Source organism: Meles meles, chromosome 8, assembly GCF_922984935.1.
Source record: "Meles meles chromosome 8, mMelMel3.1 paternal haplotype, whole genome shotgun sequence".
NCBI lineage: Eukaryota > Metazoa > Chordata > Mammalia > Carnivora > Mustelidae > Meles > Meles meles.
Window position 1 is genome coordinate 59,639,399 of NC_060073.1, and position 23,959 is coordinate 59,663,357.

The following is a 23,959-nucleotide window of genomic DNA, read 5'->3' on the forward strand; positions in this document are numbered from 1 at the left end:
TGGGGATGCCGCAAGGCTCTTCTCTCAGGTTCAGGGGGGGAAGCGGCTGCGCGGCTAAGCAGCCGCTTCCCCCGCACCTCGGAACGCGCTGTTCTGTACATTCCTTGACGGCCACCCATTCCCGGCAACTCCCCTCCCCATCAACAACTCCCGCAAAGCCCCTCACCCGGGACAATGGACCTCGAAGAGCCACCGCTGCCTCAGATCCTGGATCACAAACCCATTCTCCCGCCATTCCGGCCCTCTGACCTCCGCCTTCTGACCCGGAGCACGACTCTTACGCCACCCCAAGTCCAGTTATGTGTTCTGTCGCCTCAGGAAGCCGCTGTTTCTGAAAGATGACTCCCATCGAAGCAAGAAGACATTCGTGCATATCTATGTATATTTTATGTCTATTTGTAAACGAATATCTTACGCAAATTTTCACTCACTACAAATCTGTCCAGAGCGCGGAAGTTAAACTTCCGGGTCAGATTCAATATGTTCTGGGATATGTAGTCCTTAGCCTCCACGCTTCACTCCTAGGACCTCAGAGTGAGGGAGCGTCGCGAAAGTTGACGGTTTAGAGACTCTTCTCTTTCGCTGCCCAAAGGGGAGAATTGGTGAAATATTTGCACTATAAATAATACAGGCCCAATTTCTCATTTCCCAAGAACCCTCCTCTACCGAAACTTGGATGTGCCTGGAAACCGTCCCTCCCTGACCTTTAAAGAGTAGCAGGTAGATGGTCTCTTAGTCCTTCTCAGAGCTCCGCCTGTCTTGATGCCCCGCCCCCCTGCTGGAGCTTGAGCCGCCTATTGGCTAGGAGCACTTGAGCGGCGGAAGCAGCTGGCTCGCACGGGGACGGGGGAGGGGGAGAGTTGTGAAGATGGCGGCAGTGGTGGAGGTGGAGGTTGGAGGTGGTGCTGCCGGGGAACGGGAGCTAGATGAGGTAAGAAGAGTTCAGAGTCAAGGAGGGAAGAGGCTTACCCTGAAACTGAAGGGAGGGGAGGAGAGGTATCGGGAGTAAGGTCCTAGGGGAGGCGGGACCCTGAGAGGGAAGGAGCCAAATGGGGGGCGGGTGCGCGGAGAGGGAAATCAGAGATACCCCGGACTGGGAGACTCGGAGGCGGACACGGGGGTAGAAGACTTGCAGTAACCTCGAGGGTGGAGATGGAAGATAGGGAAAGAAGCCAGCGAGGATGGGGGCATTAAGATTTGAGGTATTACTTGGGGGGTCCTAGGGTTGGATTGAAGGGCTGAGAGGTAGCTTGAGTAGGAGGGGCGTGGACTTCTGTAAGGTAAGGCCGGGCTTTAGCTGTGGGAGAGTCGCGTCTAGGTTTGACGTGGGGGTTGGGGACGCGGACCGGGAAAGAGTGCTAATCTGCCAGTATTACAGCATTATTTTACATAAGAACTATTTTATTTATCCATACACTCTAGGATTTTGTACCTAGTGTACTTAGTAAAGTTTTGGGCACTGAATGGATGAACGAATGATCACATACCGGAACTCATCCATTCACTCATTTAACAAACGTTACATATTATCTTCGCGCTGAGTTCTGGGATAAGTGCTAGGGACGTAGGGGCCTTCCCATTGACGAGGCCACAGCCTAGTGATGGGAGACACTAGGGAAGACTAGTCACTGCATCAGAGGTTTAATGATGGCACTGAAAAGAGGGGACCAATTTAGTTTGGGCTAGGGAAGGGTTCCCAGAGGAACTGAGTCTTATGGGGTAAATGATTCTCTATTTCTGGCTCCTTCTAAACGTATGAGTTCTTTGAGGATGAGCTCGTTCAGGATGTATGTCCCCTTTACCTGTTTAATAGGCATTTAACAACGGATGTATTTAATTACCAGTGGTCCTTGAGTCACTAGGAGGAAAGGCACATTGAGTTTGGAAGGAATGAAGGGACAGCGCTGAGAAGTGAAGAGAAGGTGAGAAAGTAAAGGGAGATGATTTTGAGGCCAAAGGTGCATTCAGAACAAGGGGTGCTTGTGGCCTTGCACAGGACACAATATAGACAGCACAGAGGGTTGGGAGGAAGGAGATTGATTGTCAGGAATGGAACCCAGGGGATCTCTGAGGGATCAGAATCTTAGAGGCTTTGGGGTGGGTGATTGGGGAAGTCTGGGGGAGAGGCTCAGAAAGGGAGTAGAAGTGGACTTGAGAAGTCAATACTGTTGCTTTGTGGTGGGATGATTTGGTGGATTTAGTTTACCTGATTGGGATCATTGAGGTGGCAGGAGACTGAGTACCGGACAGGGATTAGAACAGGGGGATATTTTTTTTTTTTTTAAATTTTTATTTATTTGACAGAGAGAGAGAGAAATCACAAGGAGGCAGAACAGCAAGCAGAGAGAGAGGAGGAAGCAGGCTCCCCGCTGAGCGGAGAGCCCGATGTGGGGCTCGATCCCAGGACCCTGAGACCATGACCTGAGCCGAAGGCAGAGGCTTAACCCACTGAGCCACCCAGGCGCCCCAGAACAGGGGAAGATTTTTAAGAACCATTTTAGACCCATAACTCCCAGCCACTAGAGGTGTTTAGATACCACTTGGTTGGTGACATGGGGTGGTTGTGGAAATGACCTCCGAGGCCCCTTACAGCTTTAAGTTTCTTTGATTACAGTTGGCTGTGGTTCAGTGAGATACATTTCAAAGCGCCCTGGAAAAAGGAAATACAGTATTGAAGTTATTACATATAGTTTGTTAGTCATGAGTTCTCCTTTGAGAGAGGCTAATTTCAGTTACATATATCAGGGTTCATTGAGGTAAAGAACTAAAGAATTAGCAGAGGAGAAAAGAAAATATAAGAAAAGAACTTCCAAGTTTTGATGTAAGACATTTTTGATTTTTGCTTCTTACCTTTTCTTTCATTATGTTTCAAGAACTTAAGAGCTTCTAGTAGTATAATATACTTATTATGAGTGTATTATATAGACTTAGAGTGTCATGCCTGGAGGTCAGCTTTATGTGTAACCACTAGCATCCATCCCCGAAACTTCTGTTATTTTTCACTGAGAAAGAATATAATTTGTGGTCTGGAAATTCTGTATGGACTGTTTCTATCTTTTGTGTGTTCTACTGAGAAGTAGGAATAGCCAGTTAACCCTTCAAGCGCCCTCACCTTAAACAAAGAAAAAAACAGGGGTTTGGTCTGGCAGACCTTAGTTAATGTAATACTAGAGTCTACCCAGCTGTTTCTTAGCAGCCTTAGCTAGTAAAGAAAAAGGTGAAAGCCATTCTTATAGTTTGTAATGATGGAGGTCTACTGTGTGTTATACACTGGCAATTCAAAGGTAAGACAGAATCTTTACCAACTTAATATAAGGAAGAGATATGTAAATAGCACTGTAGTGCTAGATAATTGTTATAATGGAAGTGTGTGAAAAATTCAGTGGGGCAAGCACTTGAGTTTGCTAGGGAGAGTCAGTGAAATCTTTGTGATAGAGATGGGTTTTGAGCTGGAAAAATAAAGTTTGGGTTTACAAAGAAGTAGTGACTTGCATATGGCGTCAGAGTTGTCTCCCTGTAGCCCTTTCTGTTTTGTAGAGAGACTCCTGTGGGGCCCAGATAACCGTAATGGATAGCCTAACTAAACTGTAGTTGGTGCTCTTTGCCGCTTCTTTGGAAAGATTGCACATGCTGTGGTTTTGTTCTTCAGGATATTGTACCTGTTTTCTCCAATATCACATATCTTTAGTATGGTAAGTGATCTGGAATAGCAGTCATCAGTTCATTTCTTTCCTCTTTTATCTTTTCATTATATGTTTCTCTAGTAATTGAGGTAATTTAGGCTGTGCTAAGTGCTTCTCTTGTGTTGCAGAAGTGTACGGAAAAGAGGGTTTAGGAAATGATCTACTGGTGGAAAAGGTTACTGTTTATTGAGTCCTTACCATAAACCAGCCTGTGTTTAAAGTCCTTTACTTGCATTATCTCATTCATTACTAAGAGCAGCCCTGTGAGTTAGATGGTATTGCATTTTATACTGGAGGAGACTAAGGCTAAAGGGATTGGAGTAACTTTTGTAGGATTCCACAGATGTGAACTGGGAGGTGTAGATTCGAACCCAGGTCTGCCTGTGCTATCCTGAGCTTATCCCGTACTGTAAGGAGCACCTTGGTTCCATTTCTCTGTTTTTTATGCTCTGGGGATCGGTAATTTAAAACTGTATGGTCTTATGATCTCATGTAAAAATTGATACAGTATATTTCGTAAGTGACTGTGATTCCAAAGAGTATTTTGAGTCTCACAGTTGTGACAGTAATTTTATTAGTATTCCCTATTTATGATCAAGAAAGTTGAGGTTCAGAGTATTATGAGAATGCTAAGGATCTTGCAACTAGTATGTGGTATTGCTAAGATTTAAATCCAATTTTTTCCCCAGATTCCAAAGTATTTGTTTCCCCTTAGTTTAAAGACCTAAAGTGTAGGGCACCTGGGTGGCTCAGGTGGTTGGGCGATTGCCTTCAGCTCAGGTCATGATCCCGGAGTCCCGGGATTGAGTCCCAGATCAGACTCCCTGCTCGGTAGGGAGTCTGCTTCTCCCTCTGACCCTCCCCCTTCTTGTGCTCTCTCTTTCATTCTCTCTAATAAATAAATAAAATCTTAAAAAAAAAAAAAAGACCTAAGCTGCAAACTCATCTAAGCAAGTAAACTGCCCCTGTCTTTTTTTTTTAAAAGATTTTATTTTATTTATTTGACAGAGAGAAATCACAAGAGAGGCAGGCAGAGAGAGAGGAAGGGAAGCAGTCTCTCCGCTGAGCAGAGAGCCCAATGCGGGACTCGATCCCAGGACCCTGAGATCATGACCTGAGCTGAAGGCAGCGGCTTAACCCACTGAGCCACCCAGGCACCCAGCCCCTGTCTTTATGTACAGAAGTTTTATCTCCAAAACATGAAGTAGCCTTTCATTCCTGAGAGGTGTAAAGTAAGGGTTAACCAGAGGAATATTAGTTTTTCTACCACAGGTTCTTTAATTTACTAATAATTTGACTCTGTTGGACCCTCACCCCCATGGGAGGAGTGATTAGCTTAGTGGTATTTAGGGAGATGAGAGTGGGTCTAGCCAGCTCAGGCTAGGTATTAAATAGGCTGTGATAACTGGTTAGACTCAGTTGTTGCTCTCAACTTGCCAAACCACATGGTGCTGGGGGATATTAGTGGGATAAAACATGGTTGTGAGATAGGTGGCTCAGAAGCAGACCCACTCCTGGAGCCATGAATTCCTCCTGGAAGGTGTAAATGGCCACCTTCAGAGAGGAACTGGAGGCATCATTTTGGCACCGAGAGCTGGCTTGGGATGTAAGGTAGAAAAAACATATCCACATCCAGTCAGGGCCAGCCGGCCTGCCTGGCCAGTGCCTAGGAATTCTGGATTCATCTACTCCCAGTGCTTGTTCATCTGGGAGTATGTGATGTGATATGCAGAATGATGTGATATGCAAATCAGTGAATAGTTTCCGGCTCAAGTTCAAAGCAAGTATCCCAGTCTATAACTAACTTGAAGTATTGCTGCCTCAGATGTGTAATTTACCTCATCTGGGCCCTATTTTGTTCTTGTTAGAAGAGGAGATTGAACTAGATTGATTGGTGGTTTTTTGTTTTTTTTTTTTAAAGATTTTATTTATTTATTTGACAGACAGAGATCACAAGTAGGCAGAGAGAGAGGAGGAAGCAGGCTCTCAGCAGAGCAGAGAGCCTGATGCAGGGCTCGATCCCAGGACCCTGGGATCATGACCCGAGCTGAAGGCAGAGGCTTTAACCCACTGGGCCACCCAGGCGCCCCTAGATTGGTGGTTTTTAAACCTTTATTTACCACAATACCTTTTATTCAAGCAAAATCTCACTTTGAAGCCTTGGGGTCTGTGAGGGGACTCAGAACCCCTCAAGGTGTCTCAAGACACACTTTGATAATCAGGGAGCTCTCTCTTACTGCCCACTGATTGGATGACCCTACTCTTTGTTCCTTTAGTCCCACACCCACCCCCCATACTTCCTCTAGCCCATGCCTATCAAGGATTATTTTGTCTGTCTTCCCCACCAGATTCTTACTACAAGAGAGAGCAGAGTCCAAACCTGTCTTGCTCATTGTTGTAGTTCCTTCCCTCAGCATGCTGTGTGGCATACAACAGGCTCCTACTAAGTGTTGGATAATTATTATTTTTGAGTAATAGTAATAATAGCTACCAGTTAGTGAATGTTTGTGATGTGCTAGCTCCTCTGCTTAGTAGTACATGTTTTTTTGTTTTTTATTGAATGTTTACAACATCCCTATGATAATTGAACTATTGGACTAAGTCATGTTTAAAACTCTTTCTGGTTCTAACATACTATGCACCATGTTTCTGGTTACTGCCAGCTCTTTTTTGGTGCTGTCCTGTCTGCCTAGAATGCCTATCCTTTCCCTCTGTTGTGTTTCTAAATCTGCCTGTACTTAAGGTTCTAGCCCAAGGCTGTCCTGACTTCCAGAACTGATCTGATCTACACTGATGTCTTCTTTCCCTGCCTTTGATGGTTTTCTCTGTGTTCATTTACAAACTCGTCAACCTTTTTTGAAGCACCTTCTGTGTGCCAGGCACTGTGCTATGCTTAAGGATACCAAGATGGAGAAGGTGTGATAATTGCCTTCATGGGAGTTCATGGATTAGCATGAGAAGAGAAAGACTGATAAATAAGTACAAAAACATGTCATAGGTGCTGTGCTAGGCAGTAGATGTGGTGGGTACATCAAAGAGGAAGTGGCAGTTCATGTCATATCTCCTCTTCCCAGCTTGATTAGTAAACCCCTAATGGGAGGCTATAGAAATCCCTTGCTTCCTCAAAGTAGTAATCACTGCTTTGTTTTGTTTTTGGTTTTCCTCCTGTGGGTCTCTCCCTATAGACATTTGATAAATGTTCCTTGTTTCCCGGGGTTTTCCTCTCTAGAGATATTTGGCCCAAGCCAAGGTCTTACTGAGGGATTGAGGTGTGTGTGACTGACGTTTAATGTGGGATATCTGGCCATTTTTCTTTGGGTTATTTTAAGGCATGTAAAATGAGAACTAGCATAGTGTGGTGGGGGGAAAAACAGTAATAAACAATACACCTGGGTTCTAGACTAGGAATAGCCTATTTGTTTTATCTCAGAGACAGCCAAATGATAGTAGATGTTTGGAAGGCTGTGTTGAGGAGGATTCTGAGATCAGGGGTCAGCAGGTAAATGCTGAAGTTGAAATAAGATAAGAATACTTAGTCTGTGCCAGGTCCTGTGCCGAGTGTTTTATATGCATTATCTAATTTAATACCCAAACCTTATAGTAGGTACTGTTATGGTTATCTCCATTCTACAGATGTGGAAACTGAGATATAGAGAATTTAAGTAACTTGCCCAATGTTATACAGCTGGATAAGGGACAGAGCTGGGGTTCAAATCCAAAACAACTCCAGCTTCTGTGTTCTTAACCACTCTGGGCAATGTGAGTACTGTGTACTTCTATATTGTCCTACACTGGACATTTCTGTGTAAGTATGTGACTTCATTTACAGAGGTAATTTGACTGGGGTCATGCATTTATCTATCTCCCATGAGATTCGGTTCTCCTTGAAAGCCCTATCCATCCTCATATAACTGGTGCCTGGCAAAGAGTATGATTCAATAAATGCATGAAGATTGAATTCATGAAAGATTTCAACCTCTCTGTGCCTCACTTCTCCATCTGTGAAATGACATGTTTGGACTTAGAGGCAGTTTTAGAGATCTCTTGCAGCTTTGCAAGTCCTGGATCTAACTCTACCTGTGTTCGCTACAGTTCCTATCAGATATATATCAAGGACTGACTGACTGAATGAATGTATAATTATTGTTAATAATTTGTGGTAATAGGGGCGCCTGGGTGGCTCAGTGGGTTAAAGCCTCTGCCTTCAGCTCAGGTCATGATCCCAGGGTCCTGGGATGGAGCCCCACATCAGGCTCTCTGCTCGGCAGGGAGCGTGCTTCCCTTCCTCTCTCTCTGCCTGCCTCTCTGCCTACTTGTGATCTCTCTGTCAAATAAATAAAATCTTAAAAAAAATAATTTATGGTAATAGGGGTGCCTGGGTGGCTCAGTGAGTTAAAGCCTCTGCCTTCGGCTTAGGTCATGATCTCAGGGTCCTGGGATCGAGCCCCACATCGGGCTCTCTGCTCAGCAGGGAGCCTGCTTCCCCCTTCCCTCTCTGCCTGCCTCTCTGCCTACTTGTGATCTCTGTCAAATAAATAAATAAATAATCTTAAAAAAAAAAATTTGTGGTAATACTGTTAAGTTGAGAGAAGGAAAAAATGGTGATAGGGAAGTTGTGGACAAAAAAGGCCTGACTTCAGAATGCAGCCAGAATCTCATACTTTGGCAGATACCCTGTCTGCAGACTGTTTCCCATTACAACTCCTATCCCCAGCTTACTCTTGCTTTTTCCTAGTCACTTTTTTAATTAAGCTTATATCTTAATAACTCATCTACTTCCAGAAGGAATTTAAGGTATCTTCTGGTTAATAAAGGGGAATAGGAAAGAGAGGAGGAAAGGATGAAGAGGAATGTTCTAACTCCTTGAATTCAGGGACTGTCTTTCTTTGTAGATTCCTCAGTGGTTTACTGAGTGCTTGGCACATAGTAGACAACAGTATATTTATTGTGTAAATGATGGGGTTGCCTGGATGGCTTCAGTCAGTTAAGCATCTGACTCTTGATCTAGGGTAATGAGTTCAAGCCCCATGTTGGGCTCCACACTGGGCTTGGAGCCTACTTTAAAAAAAAAAAAAAAAAGGTATCATAAATAAGAATGCTCATAGGTATGAGTTCTGCTCAGGATGAGGGAAGTATTGACTCAATAGCAAAGGTTAACTGACATGCTTAACTGTTTTTGAAGTAACACAGTATCACCTGATAGCATTTGCTTTTGAACTGCTTATGAAGCATTTTCATTTGTAATTAATAGTGTATTGCTCCTTACCAGTCAGTCATTGGCAGAGAAACTTAAGGACTTGCTCTCTGCCCCTTAGTAGTACCCTTTATAGATTTCTGTCAACTTTTACCATTTTATGTTGTTCATCTCCCTGATTAGGCAGTGAATTCCTGGAGGGGACAACCATATCATTTTTCATCTGTGTTCCTAGTACCTAGTCTCTCACAGTGGCTAGCATAGAGTAGATATTCAAATATTTATTGAACTTGATCTTAAATCTAGTCCTTCACTCAAGTCAAACATCCCCAGCAAGTGATCACTCCCAGTCTGTATTTAAACCCCTCTAATGATAGTGAGCTTTTTCCCTGTGGTCCGTCTATTCCCTCTTTGAATACCTCTGTTGCAGTTTTCTTCAAATTGGGCTAGAATTTTTATTTCTGTAGCTTCAACTTTTTAGTACTCATTCCTTTTCCTAGATCCTGCTTCTTTGCCTCTTTGGCCCATGGAAGCACATGCAAGCACAGGCACTGCCAGAGGATGCCTCTGGGATGTGTAGGCTCAAACCTACATGGGGCTGTTTGTCTTGAAAGGTACTCCATGAAAGCTAACCCAAGATAATCCATCTGCCTTCCTGCCTTATCTTCACTTTATTTCTTTGTGTTTTCCCTTCTTGAAGTCACTTGTTCTTTTTTGGCTCCTCAGAGGGAAATCTGTAGGTAAACATAAACTCATTAGTTCTCTCTACAGGGCAGCTTTCTCAAGGGAATGCTGAGTTATGGCCATGAGGCTTTTGGCCCTGGGCAACTAGGGAGAAAACAGTGGGGAAAGAGGAAGGGGTTGGGGGGGACACAACACCAGACACAAGATAGAGAACAGAAGCATAAGCCTGCCAAGGTTTGTGTTCCCTCTCTTCTTCCCCTTTCCCAGTAGGGTGTTCTCCATAACTTAATGTGTCTGTTACTTAAGAGGACTCCAGAGACGTTTTACTCCCCAGTGCCCATAGGATTGAGCCTAATCTCTTCTTGAGTCTGTCAGCACCCTGCAGAAACAGTTTTTTCTTTTGGTCTAATGATAACAATAGCTAACCTTTTTAGTGCATGCTGTGTACCAGGCACTGTAGTAAGCATTTTACATGACATTAGTTCTTTTCTGTTTTAATGCTATTACTATGCTCATTTTCTTTTTTTTTTTTTTAAAGATTTTATTTATTTATTTATTTATTTTGTCAGAGAGAAAGAGAGAGAGAAAGCACAAGCAGGCAGAGTGGGAGGCAGGCTCCTCGCTGAGCAAGGAGCCAGATGTGGGACTCGATCCCAGGACCCTGGGATCATGACCTGAGCCGAAGGCAGAGGCTTTAACCCACTGAGCCACCCAGGTGTCCCTATTATGCTCATTTTCTAGATGAAAAAAACAGAGACTCAGCTAAGTAATTTTAATTCATTCAAGATTGCCTAGGTTGTAAGTGAAGGTAGAATTTGAACTTGACTGTAGGACTCCATGATCTCATATATTTTCACTATTTTCAAAGTTCACCACATCTTTATTGAGCATTTAAATTGTGCCAGATACTCTGTTTGGTCTTGGGAGTTCATAAATGGATAATGAGACTATCTCTGCTCCAGAAGAGTTCATGGTCTAGTTGGGGAGGAACCCATCAAGTGAGAATGACAGTATAGTGTAATGAGTAGTTATATACAAGGTACCACGGGTACATGGATGGAGGGTGTAAGTGTATTTGGGAGAGTTAGAGAAGACTTAAGAGAGGATATGACATTGGGCTGATTCTTAAAGGAGGGGTAAATGTTTACCATATGAATAGCAGGCCAATTTACACCAAGGTAAGTAAAATCACATATGTGAAAGAATGGAGGCATGGACTCTGATCCTGAAATATATTATTCTTCACTACTAAAACATTTGTTGATAACCGCTTGCTTCGGGCAAGGCACTGTTAAACACTTGGGTTGAGAGAAAAGATGTTAGATCATGTTTCTGGCTTTTAAGGAGCTTACAGTTCTGTTAGAAATTAGGACGTGTAGTACAGTTGGAAAGATAATTGACTGTATAATTATAAAATCTGAGGTCCTAATTACCTTATTAGAAAAAACAAAGTACTATTGGGGAAGTAAATCCCTTCTCATTGATACGGTTAGGGAAGACTTCATGAAGAGGGAGCCCTCTGAGCTGGACCTTAAGATGGTTTAAATATCACTAGAGAGAGAACATCAGGAATAAAGGCCCCTAAGTAAATGTGAAAAAGAAGGGTGTATTTGGAGATCAAGTAGGTGAGGGCTAAGTACTAGGTCTAGAAACACAGGTTGGGGGCAACATAAGGTTGATTTTGAATGCCCACTGAGGAGTTAAGACAGGTTTATTCATTCCTTCTGTCATCAATTATTGAGTGCTTATATATGCCAAATACTGTGCAGGGGACACAAAGATGAAGACCTGGTTCCTGCTCTCAAGGGCTGATAGTCATGTAGGGGAAGACAGACATGGAAACAAATAATTGTGGTATAGTGTAAGTGGTGTTATATACCGTGGTGACCCAAAGAAGGTAGTGATTAACTCTGCTTAGGAGAATCATTAAAGACTTTACAGAGAAGATGCTTGAGTTTGTTCTTAAGAATAAAATTTGAGTTCAATAGATGGAGTCTGTGAGGTAGGAAAGAGCAGTCCAGCAAATTGCAAACATATACAAAGATTTGCAGGCATTAAACAACTTGGAATATTCTGGGAACTGAAAGAATTTCTGTATAACTGAAGTATAGACTAAATGTAGGGGAATAATGGTGAGTGTTAAGGTTGGAGAAGCATTTATAACAACGTGCTGAGAAGCTTGGGCTTGTAGCGTGTTCAGATCTATGTCTCAGAATGATCAAGTCTGATGGAAATGTAGAGGTTATTTTTGGAGGGATCAGATTGGGGAAAGAAGAAATTAGTTGGGGGTAGTTAAGAGATAATGAGGATCTGAGCAAAAGTAAAGGCAGTGAAGGTGGAGAAAAGTGAGCAGCTATAAAAATACTAAATAGCAGTGCTTCCACTTATTTTTTTGTGCTTTCCATTCATTCCTTATTCATTCCTAATTCATTCACTTACACATTCATCAAGCATTTATTAAATGCGTCGTCTGCATTGTTCATTCAGTCTTTTCTTCTTGAAATACTTGTGCCTTCAATATGACAGGCATTTTTCTAGGTCCTGGTAACTCTGCAATGAACAAGACAACTAACGGCCTTGCTCTTGTGAAGTTTACTTTCTAATGGGGGCATGCAGATAACAAAAAGAGGTAACTCCAAACGGTGACAAGTCCTCTGAGAAAAGTAGGGTGATGTGATAGAGAACAACTAGGAGAGGTTATGGAAAGCCTATGAGGTGACATTTGAACCAACACCTGAATGAGGAAGACCTAGCAATTTGACGATTTGGAAGGAGACATGTGTCAAGTGGAGGGAAAAGTACAAGTCATGGAATGAGTTAGGCATGTTTTGGGACCAAAGTAAAAGCCAGTGTGTCTGAATCATCATCTGAATCAAAGGGAAGAAAGTACCAGTGAGGTCAGGGAGTATGGCAGAGTCAGATCTGTAAGGCCTCATAGATGGTGCTAAGCACGTTGAATTTTACTGAGAATACAATGAAAAGATTTTGAATAGTTTGAAAGATGGGAGTGAGGTGAGCTGGTTTGCATCTTTTTTTAAAGATTTATTTAGGGCACCTGAGCAAGCATGGGGGAGGAGCAGAGAGAGGGAGAGGAAGAGAATCCCAAGCAGAACGCAAGGCGGGGCTGGATCTCAAGACCCTGAGATACTGACCTGAGCCGAAGGCACTTGACCAGCTGAGATGGGCAGGCTCCCCTGCTAGTTTCCCTTAAAAAAAGATCTTTCGGGCTGCTTTGAGGAGAATGAATTGTAGACGGACTTTCAAGAGAGCAGTTAGGAGACTTGCAATAGTTCAGGTGAGAGATGATAGTGTTAGGGGTGCGATAGCAGAGATGATGAGGAAAAGTGGATGAATTTAGAATATGTTTTGAACTAGAGCCTACAGGACTTGTTGGTGGATTGGATGTCAGGTATAAGGGAAATAATCAAGCTTGACTTTCAGGTTTTGGGATTTGTTTTGCTTTAACTTGACTAATTGGCAGCACCATTGTTGACAGTACCAGGTATTGAAACAGGAGGGACCAAGGTAGAAGTTTTAGGAGGGGAAAGAGGAAATGTGAAAAATTCTGTTTGGCCATTTTATTTGACATCATCTCCTCTGTTTGCTCAGGGGAGAATTACTCAGTCTCTGTGTATTTCCAAAGCACGTGCTTTGTGTGTAGTGCTAGGTGTCAAGTATGAGGGGGATGCTGAATGAGTAATGCCCATTCCTTGTTGTCAAGGCTATTAACATTAAGTAACATACATCTAACACAACATATACAGTGTACCAGATTATAGACTAGTTCTTTGTTTGCTTGGCTTTTTAAGATTTTATTTATTTATTTGAGAGAGACAGTGTACGTGCAAGTAGGAGGTGGGGTGGAGGGAGAGAGAGAATCCCAAGCAGACTCTTCACAGAGTGCAGAGCCTGATGTGAGGCTTAGTCCCATGACTCTGAGATCAGGACCTGAGCCGAAATCAAGAGTCAGATGCTCAACCACTCAACCAGCTGAGCCACCCAGGTACCCCCAGTCTAGTTCTTTGAAACATAAAGGTGAATAAGATTCAGATGATTCTCAGACCCACTTCACATCCAGAAAGATTGCTGAATGGGAGAAAATATTTGCAAATCATATATCTGATGAGGAATTTGCATTCAGAATATATAAAGAACTCTTACAACTCAATAAAATGTAAATAACCCAATAAAAGTTGGACAAATATCTGAATTGACTCTTCTCCCAAGAAAATATACAAATGGCCATTAAATGAATTGAAAAGATGTTAAACATTATTAACCATCAGAGAAATGCAAATAAAAACCACAATGAGATACCGCTCACTTCATACCTACTATGATACTGTAATAACAAGCACATAATAACAAGTGTTGCGAAGGAGGTGGAGAAATTGGAACCCTCATGCCCTGGTAGTGGAAATACAAAGTGATGTAGCTGCTGTGAGAAATATTTTGGTGGTTTCTCAAAAGGTTAACCATAGAGGTACCAGATGACCCAGTAATTCCACTCCTAAGATACATACTTGAGAAATAAAAACATGTGTCCACACAAGAGGTTATATGCAGATGTTATAGCAATATTATTCATTATAGCCCCGAAGTAGAAATAACACAAATGTCTATCCACTGGTAAACGGATAAATAAAACCTGTATCTACACAGTGGAATATTATTTGGCAAGAAAAAAGAGTGTACTACTGATATATGCTAGAACAAGGATGCTCCTTGAAAAAACATGTTGTCTGAAAGAAGCCAGTAAAAAAAAAAACTGCATTTTGGGCGCCTGGGTTGCTCAGTGGTTTAAGCCTCTGCCTTTGGCTCAGGTCATGATCTCAGGGTCCTGGGATCGAGCCCTGCATCAGGCTCTCTGCTCAGTGAGGAGCCTGTTTCTCCCTCTCTCTCTGCCTGCCTCTCTGCCTACTTGTGACCTCTCTCTCTCTGTCAAATAAATAAATAAAATATTTTTTTTAAAAAACTGCATTTTGTATGATTTCATTTATATGAAAGGTCCAGAAGAGGCAAATCTGTAGAGATATAAAGTAGATTTGTGGTTGATTAGGTCTGGGAATGTGAATGGGGAGTTGATAGATGAGCATGAGGTTTGTTTCTAAAGTGATGGAAATGATCTAAAGTAAGATGGTTACACCACCCTGTAAATAATGAACAATCATTTAATTGTCCACAAAATAGATGCTATACCTCAAAAAAGCTTTTTTATTTTTTTTAAAGATTTTATTTATTTATTTGACTGAGAGAGAGATCACAAGTAGGCAGAGAGGCAGGCGGTGGGGTGGGAGGGGGAGAAGCAGGCTCCCCACTGAGCAGAGAGCCCGATGTGGGTCTTGATCCCAGGACCTGAGATCATGACCTGAGCGGAAGGCAGAGGCTTAACCCACTGAGCCACCCAGGCGCCCAACAAAGCTTTAATAAAAAGAAAATATCCTTGACCTCAAGATGCTTAGAGTCAAGTTATGGAAACAGACTCAGAAACAAGTATAAAAACTAATGTGACCTTGGAGATATGTATAAATTGCAAATTTCTGCAGAAGAGGAAGGGAATCACTCTATCTGAGGACATCTAATAGACTGTAAGCATCTTGAGAGTGAGAGCTGTTATTTATCATTGTATCCCCAGTCTAGAACTTAGCGTATGTTCATCTCACAGTTGTTGAATGAATGTGTGAATGAATAACAGTGGAAAATATCTCATGAAGGAGATGATAATTGAGCTGCATCTTCAAGAGCAAATAGAGATGAACTAGACAGTGAAGGTGAGGGAAGAATTCTAGGGAGAGAAGATGGCACCGGCCAAAGCGCTGAGCGATAAAAGGGAAGAACATGTTAGAATGGTAGGTGGCTCAGGTGGTTCAGTGTGGCTGGAGTATAAGCTATTTAGTGGAGAGTGGTGAGATAAGTAGCTGGTTGGACCAGATTATGAAGTACCTTGTGTGTCATACAAAAAAGTTTGGGCTTTAATCCAAAGGTAATAGAAAGGTATCAAAGTCTAAGTAGAGGGCTGATGCGGTCAGTTTTGTATCTGAGAAAGATCACTCTGACTGCTATTAGGTGTGCATCTGTTCTGGTGAGATTAGATTCAGGGAGATCACCTTGGAAGTCACTGCCGTAGTCTGGGAGAGAGCAAGGGATAAAGTCTGAGGTGTGGCAAAGAAAAATTCAAGGGCGATTCCATAGGTGGGCGATGTGATGAGCAGATGAATAGTCCAGAGTATAAAGGCTCTAGGAGTCCATAGAAAGGATAGTTTTGCTCTGGAAGGGTTTCTGGAAGAGGTGGCATCTGGATTGGGTCTGATACCATCCTAAAGGAATGGTATAGAGTACGTGGGAGGCTGAAGGGCATTTAGGAAAAAGTGAGCGAAGGGCCAGTGGGAAGGAAGCTAGTCTGAGAAGTAGGAATTTCATGGGAAAGGAATTGAAGAACCAAAGAATGGTAGGTGCCCCCAAATTTGATAATTGTTGAATGGGAGAGAAGTCATTAAACCATCCCTTCTACTTTTTTTTTTTTTCATCCCTTCTACTTTTAATATATTTGAGATTTTTCATTAAAAAGCTTCCCAACTCAGCTGACCTAGAGGATGAGCTGGCCTTCCCAACTCAGCTGGCCTGGCTTTCTGGTGATGGTAGAGAGGTGGGGGTGATGGGCAGACAGCAGCCACAGCAGTTGTTACCACCAGCATCTACTTTCACTTCCCTGCTCCAAATGTGCTGTCTGTATCAGGCATTATGGTTTGGCTAAACAGATTCAATGTCTGCATGATTCCCAGCTGATTCATGAGGTCTTTTTTTTTTTTTTTAAAGCGAAGTGGTTGCACTTTGATTTATTGGCCTTGAATTGTCGGCAGGCTGCAGAGTTGAAGAAGAATGTGAATGAGAGGAGAATGGAGAGCTACAAATATGGAGAGCCTGTGAACTTTCATACTTGTTATCCTAACCACCTAGCGGACCAGAGCATCTGTCCTCACAGGATAGAGGAGGCAGCCAGCCTGGTGTGCTGTATTCCTACCAGGTCTAGGAGATAGCTAATCTCTCCTTTTTCTGGGCTGAGGTAGCGTTTTGTTTAAATGTCAATGGTTATCCCTGTCATACTATTTTATCTTTAATAATCTGTTGTGTCCTGTCTCCTTCCCTTCCCTGCCCCTCACCAACTATGAATACCTCAAGGGCAAAGGTTGGGTTTATTTGTCTCTAATTTTTGTGAAAGAATGAAGTCTGTAGCTACATGGTTGATCAGTCTCTAACTTGGAAGGATCAACTGGGACCTCTGAAGTGTCAGTTGGCCCTGGTGGATGACATTCCAGAGTTTAGGGCCCTTTACAGTTAGCAGGTACTCGAAGCCAGGACAAGAGACCATCCTCTGACTGATGGATACTCCTGATACATGCCACGGTAGTCACTTAGTAAAGTTTTATTGATTTAATCTGGTAGCATCCTGTTAAATCACACCTTACCACACCAAAGGTATTTTGTATTTAGTTCTGTGGTAAATAAGGAAACTGTGGCAGTTTGGAAAGCCAGAGTATTACAGCTGACTCCAAAGCTTTGGAGTTAGACAGATTTGGTGTGAATTATTACAGCATTTTAGTTTTAAAGCACATTGAAAAATCACCTAAGCCAACCCCCTCATTTTGTATGTGGGGAAATTGAGACACAGAGGAAGTTCCCTGTTTATTGACACATAGCAATTAAATAGGTATGCTAGATTACTAGCTCTTCTCAACTGTTCTTCTCTTCAACTGCTCTTCTTTTCACTGAGAAGGGTAGTTGTTGCCCTAAACCCATTTCTTGGGGTGAAAAGTGGGAATGAGATAAAACCCAAAGAAATAAGACATACTACATGGGGTTTTACTGGCTGTCTTGCCCAGCATGTTCTCCTGTTGTTGGAAACCTTTTGGGGAAATGAGTGTCTACAGTATAGCAACGAAACAGTCTCCCTTTTCACTTTCTTCTCTTACCATGTTTTATTTTCCTTCATAATACTACCAGAATTTATGTCATATATATAAATATATGTTTATTTACATGTTTATTTTCTGCTTATTCAAAGTTAAGTTTTATGAGAAAATAAACTTTGCTTTATGCTTGTCTTGTGATTGAATTAGCAAATATATTTATTGGGTACTTTCAAGATGCCAGGTGAATGCTCCCCATGCCTTTGGTATTTGCAGGTCAGTGATATGTCTGTTTCTTTTTTTGGGGTGTGATCATTCATGAATATATCTAAACCTCAAACACAGAATACATATTACTGAACACGGAATATTCTTGAACACAGAATATATATTATTGTCAAGTGATTTTCTGATGACTTTATAGTGCTCATATGATTAGAGTGAGGCTGCTTTTTATTGTGGATTTAGGTAGTGAGATGTAGCATGAGCTTAACCCTCATGCTGCTTGATCAGATAGACCCAGGAGAGAAGAGAATCTTAGAAGCAGTAGAGCAAAGTGATTTGGCAGCTGGGGAAAGAACACTTGGTCCATAGCTGTGGGGAGACAGCAAGACCTAGGGCTGACTTATCCATTAGGCATAGTAGGTACAGTCCCCAGGGACCCGTAAAAATGTCTTAATTTCCTTTAAGAAGAAAAAAGTGAATATAGTCCAGCTTGGATTATACATCTTTGTAGCAGAGCAGTCATAAAATACATTTTTGCCTGTTACCCTTGCAAAGCAGCCATTCTAATCTTTTTTGTATTGCTCCAGTAGTGAGCACTGTGTTGGGTTATGGACATTGGGGAGGGTATGCGATACGGTGAGTGCTGTGAAGTGTGTAAGCCTGATGATTCACAGACTTGTACCCCTGGGGCAAATAATACATTATATGTTAATAAAAATAATTTAAAAATATATTTATATACATATGTATTTTTTTTTTAATGGAGCAAGAGGCCCACAAAGGCAGAAGTACCTGGGCCCCATGAAAATCATAATGTGACTCTAGGAGGACTTTGTGACTAGTCATTGATTTGGTCATTTGAGGCCGTAAGCCCTATAAGTTCTGTGACCCTTTCTACATCACTATTTGCAACTGTGATCTTCAGTGAGTCATTTTTCTCCTTTATATCTCATCTGTGCCTTCTGTAGAGTGGAAACAGTTGTGCTCCCTGGGCTGAATAAGTTCATACTTTTTTTTTTTTTAAAGATTTTATTTATTTATTTGACAGACAGATTACAAGTAGGCAAAGAGGCAGGTAGAGAGAGAAGGAAGCAGGCTCTCTGGGGAACAGAGAGCCCGACGTGGGGCTCGATCCCAGGACCCTGGGATCATGACCTGACCCGAAGGCAGAGGCTTTTAACCCACTGAGCCACCCAGACGCCCCAAGTTCATACTTTTAAAGCAGCCTAATTATTTTATTTTTTGTCTGTCTTCTCAAGGGCAAGAAAAAAGTCTGGTTCATCTTTGCATCCCCTGCCTAGCCCTGGACCTGCACATTTAGAACAGGAGTACTTTAAATGAGATTTGAGTAAAGGAGTAAATGTTATCAAACTTCACAGACAGCTTTGGGGCCTTATTTATTTGTTTGCTTGTTTATGTTCTTATTTGTTTATGGTCTTTTCTGAGGTTCTGTCAGCAAAGTTTATAGAGCTGTGGAAACACTCGAAAATGATGTGGAAAACAAGGGTATTGTACCATCTTAGAAAAGAGCCAATGTGAAGAATCAGGTGCACCTGGGGAATGAAAGGTCTTCTCAACAAATGATGCTGAGACAACTAGTTAGCCACATGCAAAAGAATGAAGTCGATCCCTACCTCATATCATATACAAAAATTAACTCAAAATGGACCAATGACCTAAATATAATAACTAAAACTATAAAATTTTTAGAAGAAAACATTATCCTAAATCATGGTCATTTCTTAGATATGACACCCAAGCACAAGGAATTAAAGAAAACAATAAATAAGTTGGACTTACCAACGTGAAAAACTTTTGTGTTGCAAAGGACACCATCAAGAAAGTAAAAAGAACCCACAGAATGGGAGACAGTATTCGCAAGTCATATATCAGATAAGGGAATTTGTATCCAGAATATGTAAGGAACTTTTACAACTCAGCAATAAAAATTAAATAATTTCATGAAAAAATGTACAGACGTTTCCAATACGGCTTGTAAGAAGCTTGGGAGTCACTACTTTGTCCTAACAAGTAAAAAGCTAAACAAACTGATAAATCAATAATTCTTCGATTTATAAGAGAAGTGAGTTTATAAGGGCCTAGAAAATTGGAGAGACCAAAAGTTGAATACAGAGAATCACAACTTAACAGGAACAGGCACATCTGTGGGAACCAGTCCTGGAGTAGGGAAACCTGGGCTGTAGATGAATTGCTGGAGACTCCCTTTTGACAACTCTGAGAGTTAAAAGTTCCAAGGGGACTCAGTCATTGAGGTTCCCCCCACTCCCTGCCATTTTGTGAGTTCTGCCTCCTGGATATCTATCAGGTTCTTAAGCTGAGTATTTTTTTTTTTTTTTAAAGATTTATTTATATATTTGTCAGAGAGAGAGCGAGAGAGCACACAGAGTGGCAGGTAGAGGCAGAGAGAGAAGCAGGCTCCCCACTGAGAAAGGAGCCCGATGTGGGACTCGATCCCAGGACCCTGGGATCACGACCCAAGCCGAAGGCAGCTGCTTAACTGACTGAGCCACCCAGGCATCCCTCTTAAGCTGAGTATTGAGAAAAATCCCCTCATGCTTCTGGCAGGGGGCAAAGGAACTATTTAAAAATACTGCAGAGCATTCTGTCCTTAATAAGGTGGTCTGCCATCAGGAGAAACTAGTTAGCCAGAGCCTAACTGACCCAGGGGAAGGGAAATACCCAACTCTAGCCAGCTCTAGACTTCCATGTAGGAGAAGGGAAATGCCAAACTCCAGCCCACTGAAGCCATCCTTTCCCACCTAAGAGGGGTGAGTGAAGAACTGAGAAGCACTTGTGAAGTTCATATTCCACAGGCATAGGCTTACTAAAAGACTGAAATTCAGTCATTGGACTCTAGTATGTTTCTCCTCCTTCCACACCTTGCTACCACATTACTAAAGGCCTATTTATAGCAGCGCCTTTTACTTGGCATGTCATGCCAACCTATCAAGAAAAAATTCTAAGACCTACCAAAAGATAAAAAGCACAGTTTTTTGGGTTTAGTTCTTTCAAGTAGGCTCCCTGTCCAGCATGGAGCCCATTGTGGGGCTTGAACTCATGACCCTGGGATCAAGGCCTGAGCTGAGATCAAGAGTTGGACACTTACTGAGTGAGTCCACCTAGATGCCCCAAAAGCACAGTTTGAAGAGAAAAACCAAGCATCAGAATTACAGTCACCTCTGACAGGGATGTTGGAATTATTAGACCAGGAATTTAAAACAACTATGATTAATATGGTCATAGCTCTAATGGCTAAAGTAAACAGCAGTGTAAGAACAAGAGAGATGGGAATTCTAACACTAGAGATCAGAAACACTAACAGAAATGAGCAATGTCTTTGATAGGCTTGCCAGTAGACTGGACATGGCTGAGGAAAGAATCTCTGAGCTTGAGGGTATCTCAATAGGAACCTATAGAAGTGAAAAGTAAAGAGAAAAAAATATTTGAGAAAACAGTATCTAAGAACCATGGGGCAGCTACAAAAGTTGTGATATATATTGCTATGGTCTGAATGTTTGTGTTCCCCCCAAATTCCTATGTTGAAATTTTAATCCCTAATGTGATGGTATTAGATGGGGGAGCTTTTTGGGAGATGATTAGGTCATAAGGGCAGAGCCCTCATAATTGGGATTTGTGCCCTTATGAAAGAGGCCCCACAAAGCTCCCTAGCCCCTTTTACCATTTGAGAAAATGGCCAAAAGGTGGCCATCTATAAACCCAGAAGCCCTTACCAGACATAAAATCTAGTGCCATCATCCTGGACTTCCCACCCTCCAGAAATGTGAGAAATAAATTGTTGTTTATAAGCCGCACCGAGTCTATTGCATTTTGTTAGAGCAGCCCAGACTTAAAAACATTCATATCATGGGGATACCAGAAGAAAAAAAGAGAAATAAAAGAAATATTTGAAACAAAAATGACTGAGAATTGCCCAAATTAATGTCAGATGGCAAACCACAGATCTAGGAAGCTCAAAATACTAAGGAGGATAAATATCAAAACAACAACAAGACAAAAACCTTCCATGCCAAAAAACTAAACCTAGACATATAATTTTTCAAACTAGGAAATCAAAGATAGAAAATCCTGAAAGAAACGAGGAAAACCCACCTTACCTACAGAGGAGCGAAGATAAGAACTACATCCAAGTTTTTCTCAGAAACCTTGGAAGCAAGAGCAGGTAGAATGAAATGTTTAAAGTGTTGAGAAAAGGGACACCTGAGTGACTCAGTGATTTCTTGATTTCGTCTCAGGTCATGATCTCAGGCGCATGAAATCGAGTCCCACTTTGGGCTCTGTGCTAGGCACTGTGCTTGCTTAAGATTCTCTCCCTCTGGGCGCCTGGGTGGCTCAGTGGTTTAAGCTGCTGCCTTCGGCTCAGGTCATGATCTCAGGGTCCTGGGATCGAGTCCCGCATCGGGCTCTCTGCTCGGCAGGGAGCCTGCTTCCCTCTCACTCTCTCTGCCTGCCTCTCTGCCTACTTATGATCTCTCTCTGTCAAATAAATAAAATCTTTAAAAAAAAAAAAAGATTCTCTCCCTCTGTCCCCACTCCTGCCCCCGCTCACACTCTCTTTTCTTTCTTTCTTTTTTTTTTTAAAGATTTTATTTATTTGATAGAGATCACAAGTAGGCAGAGAGTCAGGCAGAGAGAGAGGGGGAAGCAGCTCCCCACTGAGCAGAGAGCCCAATGCGGGCCTCGATCCCAGGACCCTGAGATCATGACCTGAGCTGAAGGCAGAGGCCTAACCCACTGAGCTGCCCAGGCGCCCTCATACTCTTTCTTTAAAAAAAAAAAAAAGTGTTGAGAAAAACACCACCAGCCTAGAATTCTTTACCCTTCAAGAGAGAAGGAGAAATAAAGACAAACAAAAAATGAAAGAATTTGTTCCCAGTAGATCTGACTTGCAAGGAATGTTAGAAGTAGTTCTTTAGAGAGAGGAAAATGATAGAGGTTGGAAACTCAGATCTACATAAAGGAAGGAAGTATCAGAAAAGAAATAAGTGAAGATATAATAGAAATATTTATTTTACTTATACTTTTTTTATGAATGTAAATTTTGTATTCAGTTTTCATGTGTTCATTACTAATATATAGAAATGTATTTTTTGAGTGTGTTTATATTATATTCTACCATGTTGCTGAACTCTCTTCTAGTATTTTTTTTTTTCTTTTTTGTAGATTCTTTGGGATTTTCTACATAGAACATCAAGTCATCTGCATATAGGGGCAGTTTTATTTCTTTCCAATTTGTGTGCCTTTTATCTCCTTTTATTGCCTTATGCTGGCTAAAAACTTCAGTGTTGAATAGTGGTGGTGAGGGTAGACATGCTGACATTGTTTCTGATCTTAAAGGAAAAGCATTTTGTCCTTCACCATTGAATATAATGTAAGCTAGAGGATTTTTATAATGCTCTTTTTTTTTCTTGTAATTAATCTAGCATATCAGTTTTTTTGGAACAATAATACCAACACTGTATTCGATTATGTATGCATTTATGTATCTGTGTATGTGCGTGCGTGCATGTGTGTGTGTGTGTGTGTGTGTGTGTGTGTAGATATGCTTATGAAAAAGTGAAATGAATGACAGCAATGAAACAAAGGATGGGAGGGAGAAATTACGATTATTTTCTTATAAGTTACTCATATTACCCATGAAGTGGTATAGTATTATTTGAAAGTGGACTTAAGGGGCGCCTGGGTGGCTCAGTGGGTTAAAGCCTCTGCCTTCGGCTCAGGTCATGATTCCGGGGTCCTGGGATCGAGCCCCATGTTGGGCTCTCTGCTCAGCGGGGAGCCTGCTTCCTCCTCTCTCTCTCTCTGCCTGCCTCTCTGCCTACTTGTGATCTCTATCTGTCAAATAAATAAATAAAATCTTTTTTTAAAAAAAGGATTTTTTTTTAGTTGTAAATGTATACTGCAAACTCTAGGGCATCCATTAAAACAAAATAAAAACAGAAATATAAGTGATAAGCTAAGAAAGAGGAGAAAATATAATTATGTAAAATTCTCAGTTAAAATTGCAAAAGTTTGGGGGTGCCTGGGTAGCTATTGGTTGAGCTTCCTACTCTTGATTTCAGCTCAGATCTCGATCTCAGGGTTGTGAGTTCAAGTCCCATGTTGGGCTCCATACTAGGCATGGAGGCTACTTAAAAAAAAAAGAAAAAGAAAAATTACAAAAGCTTGGAAAACAAAAACAGGAGCCAAGAACGAGAACAACAAACAGAATATATCAACAGATGTAG

The 23,959-nt window shown here is 41.8% G+C and overlaps 2 protein-coding genes across 8 annotated transcripts in view; one reads left to right on the top strand and one right to left on the bottom strand.

Annotated features, from left to right (window-relative positions):
* XNDC1N (XRCC1 N-terminal domain containing 1, N-terminal like) overlaps nt 1-682 on the bottom strand; it is a 39,998-nt gene extending 39,316 nt beyond the window's left edge. The window contains exon 1 of one of the 5 annotated variants that reach the window (XM_046016656.1): nt 167-682. The gene's annotated coding sequence lies outside the window, so the exon portion shown is untranslated. The remainder of the gene's footprint in view (nt 1-166) is intronic. The other 4 variants (XM_046016653.1, XM_046016652.1, XM_046016654.1 and 1 more) reach the window with 4 other exon arrangements.
* A 168-nt stretch (nt 683-850) lies between these two features.
* Nucleotides 851-23,959, top strand: part of RNF121 (ring finger protein 121) — an 81,577-nt gene continuing 58,468 nt past the window's right edge. For 2 of the 3 annotated variants that reach the window (XM_046015330.1, XM_046015333.1), the window contains exon 1: nt 851-931. In XM_046015330.1, coding sequence (XP_045871286.1) covers nt 869-931 — 63 coding nt within the window. In that variant the 5' untranslated portion in view covers nt 851-868. Of the gene's footprint in view, nt 932-3,537; nt 3,693-23,959 lie in introns of all 3 variants that reach the window. The other variant, XM_046015331.1, reaches the window with a different exon arrangement.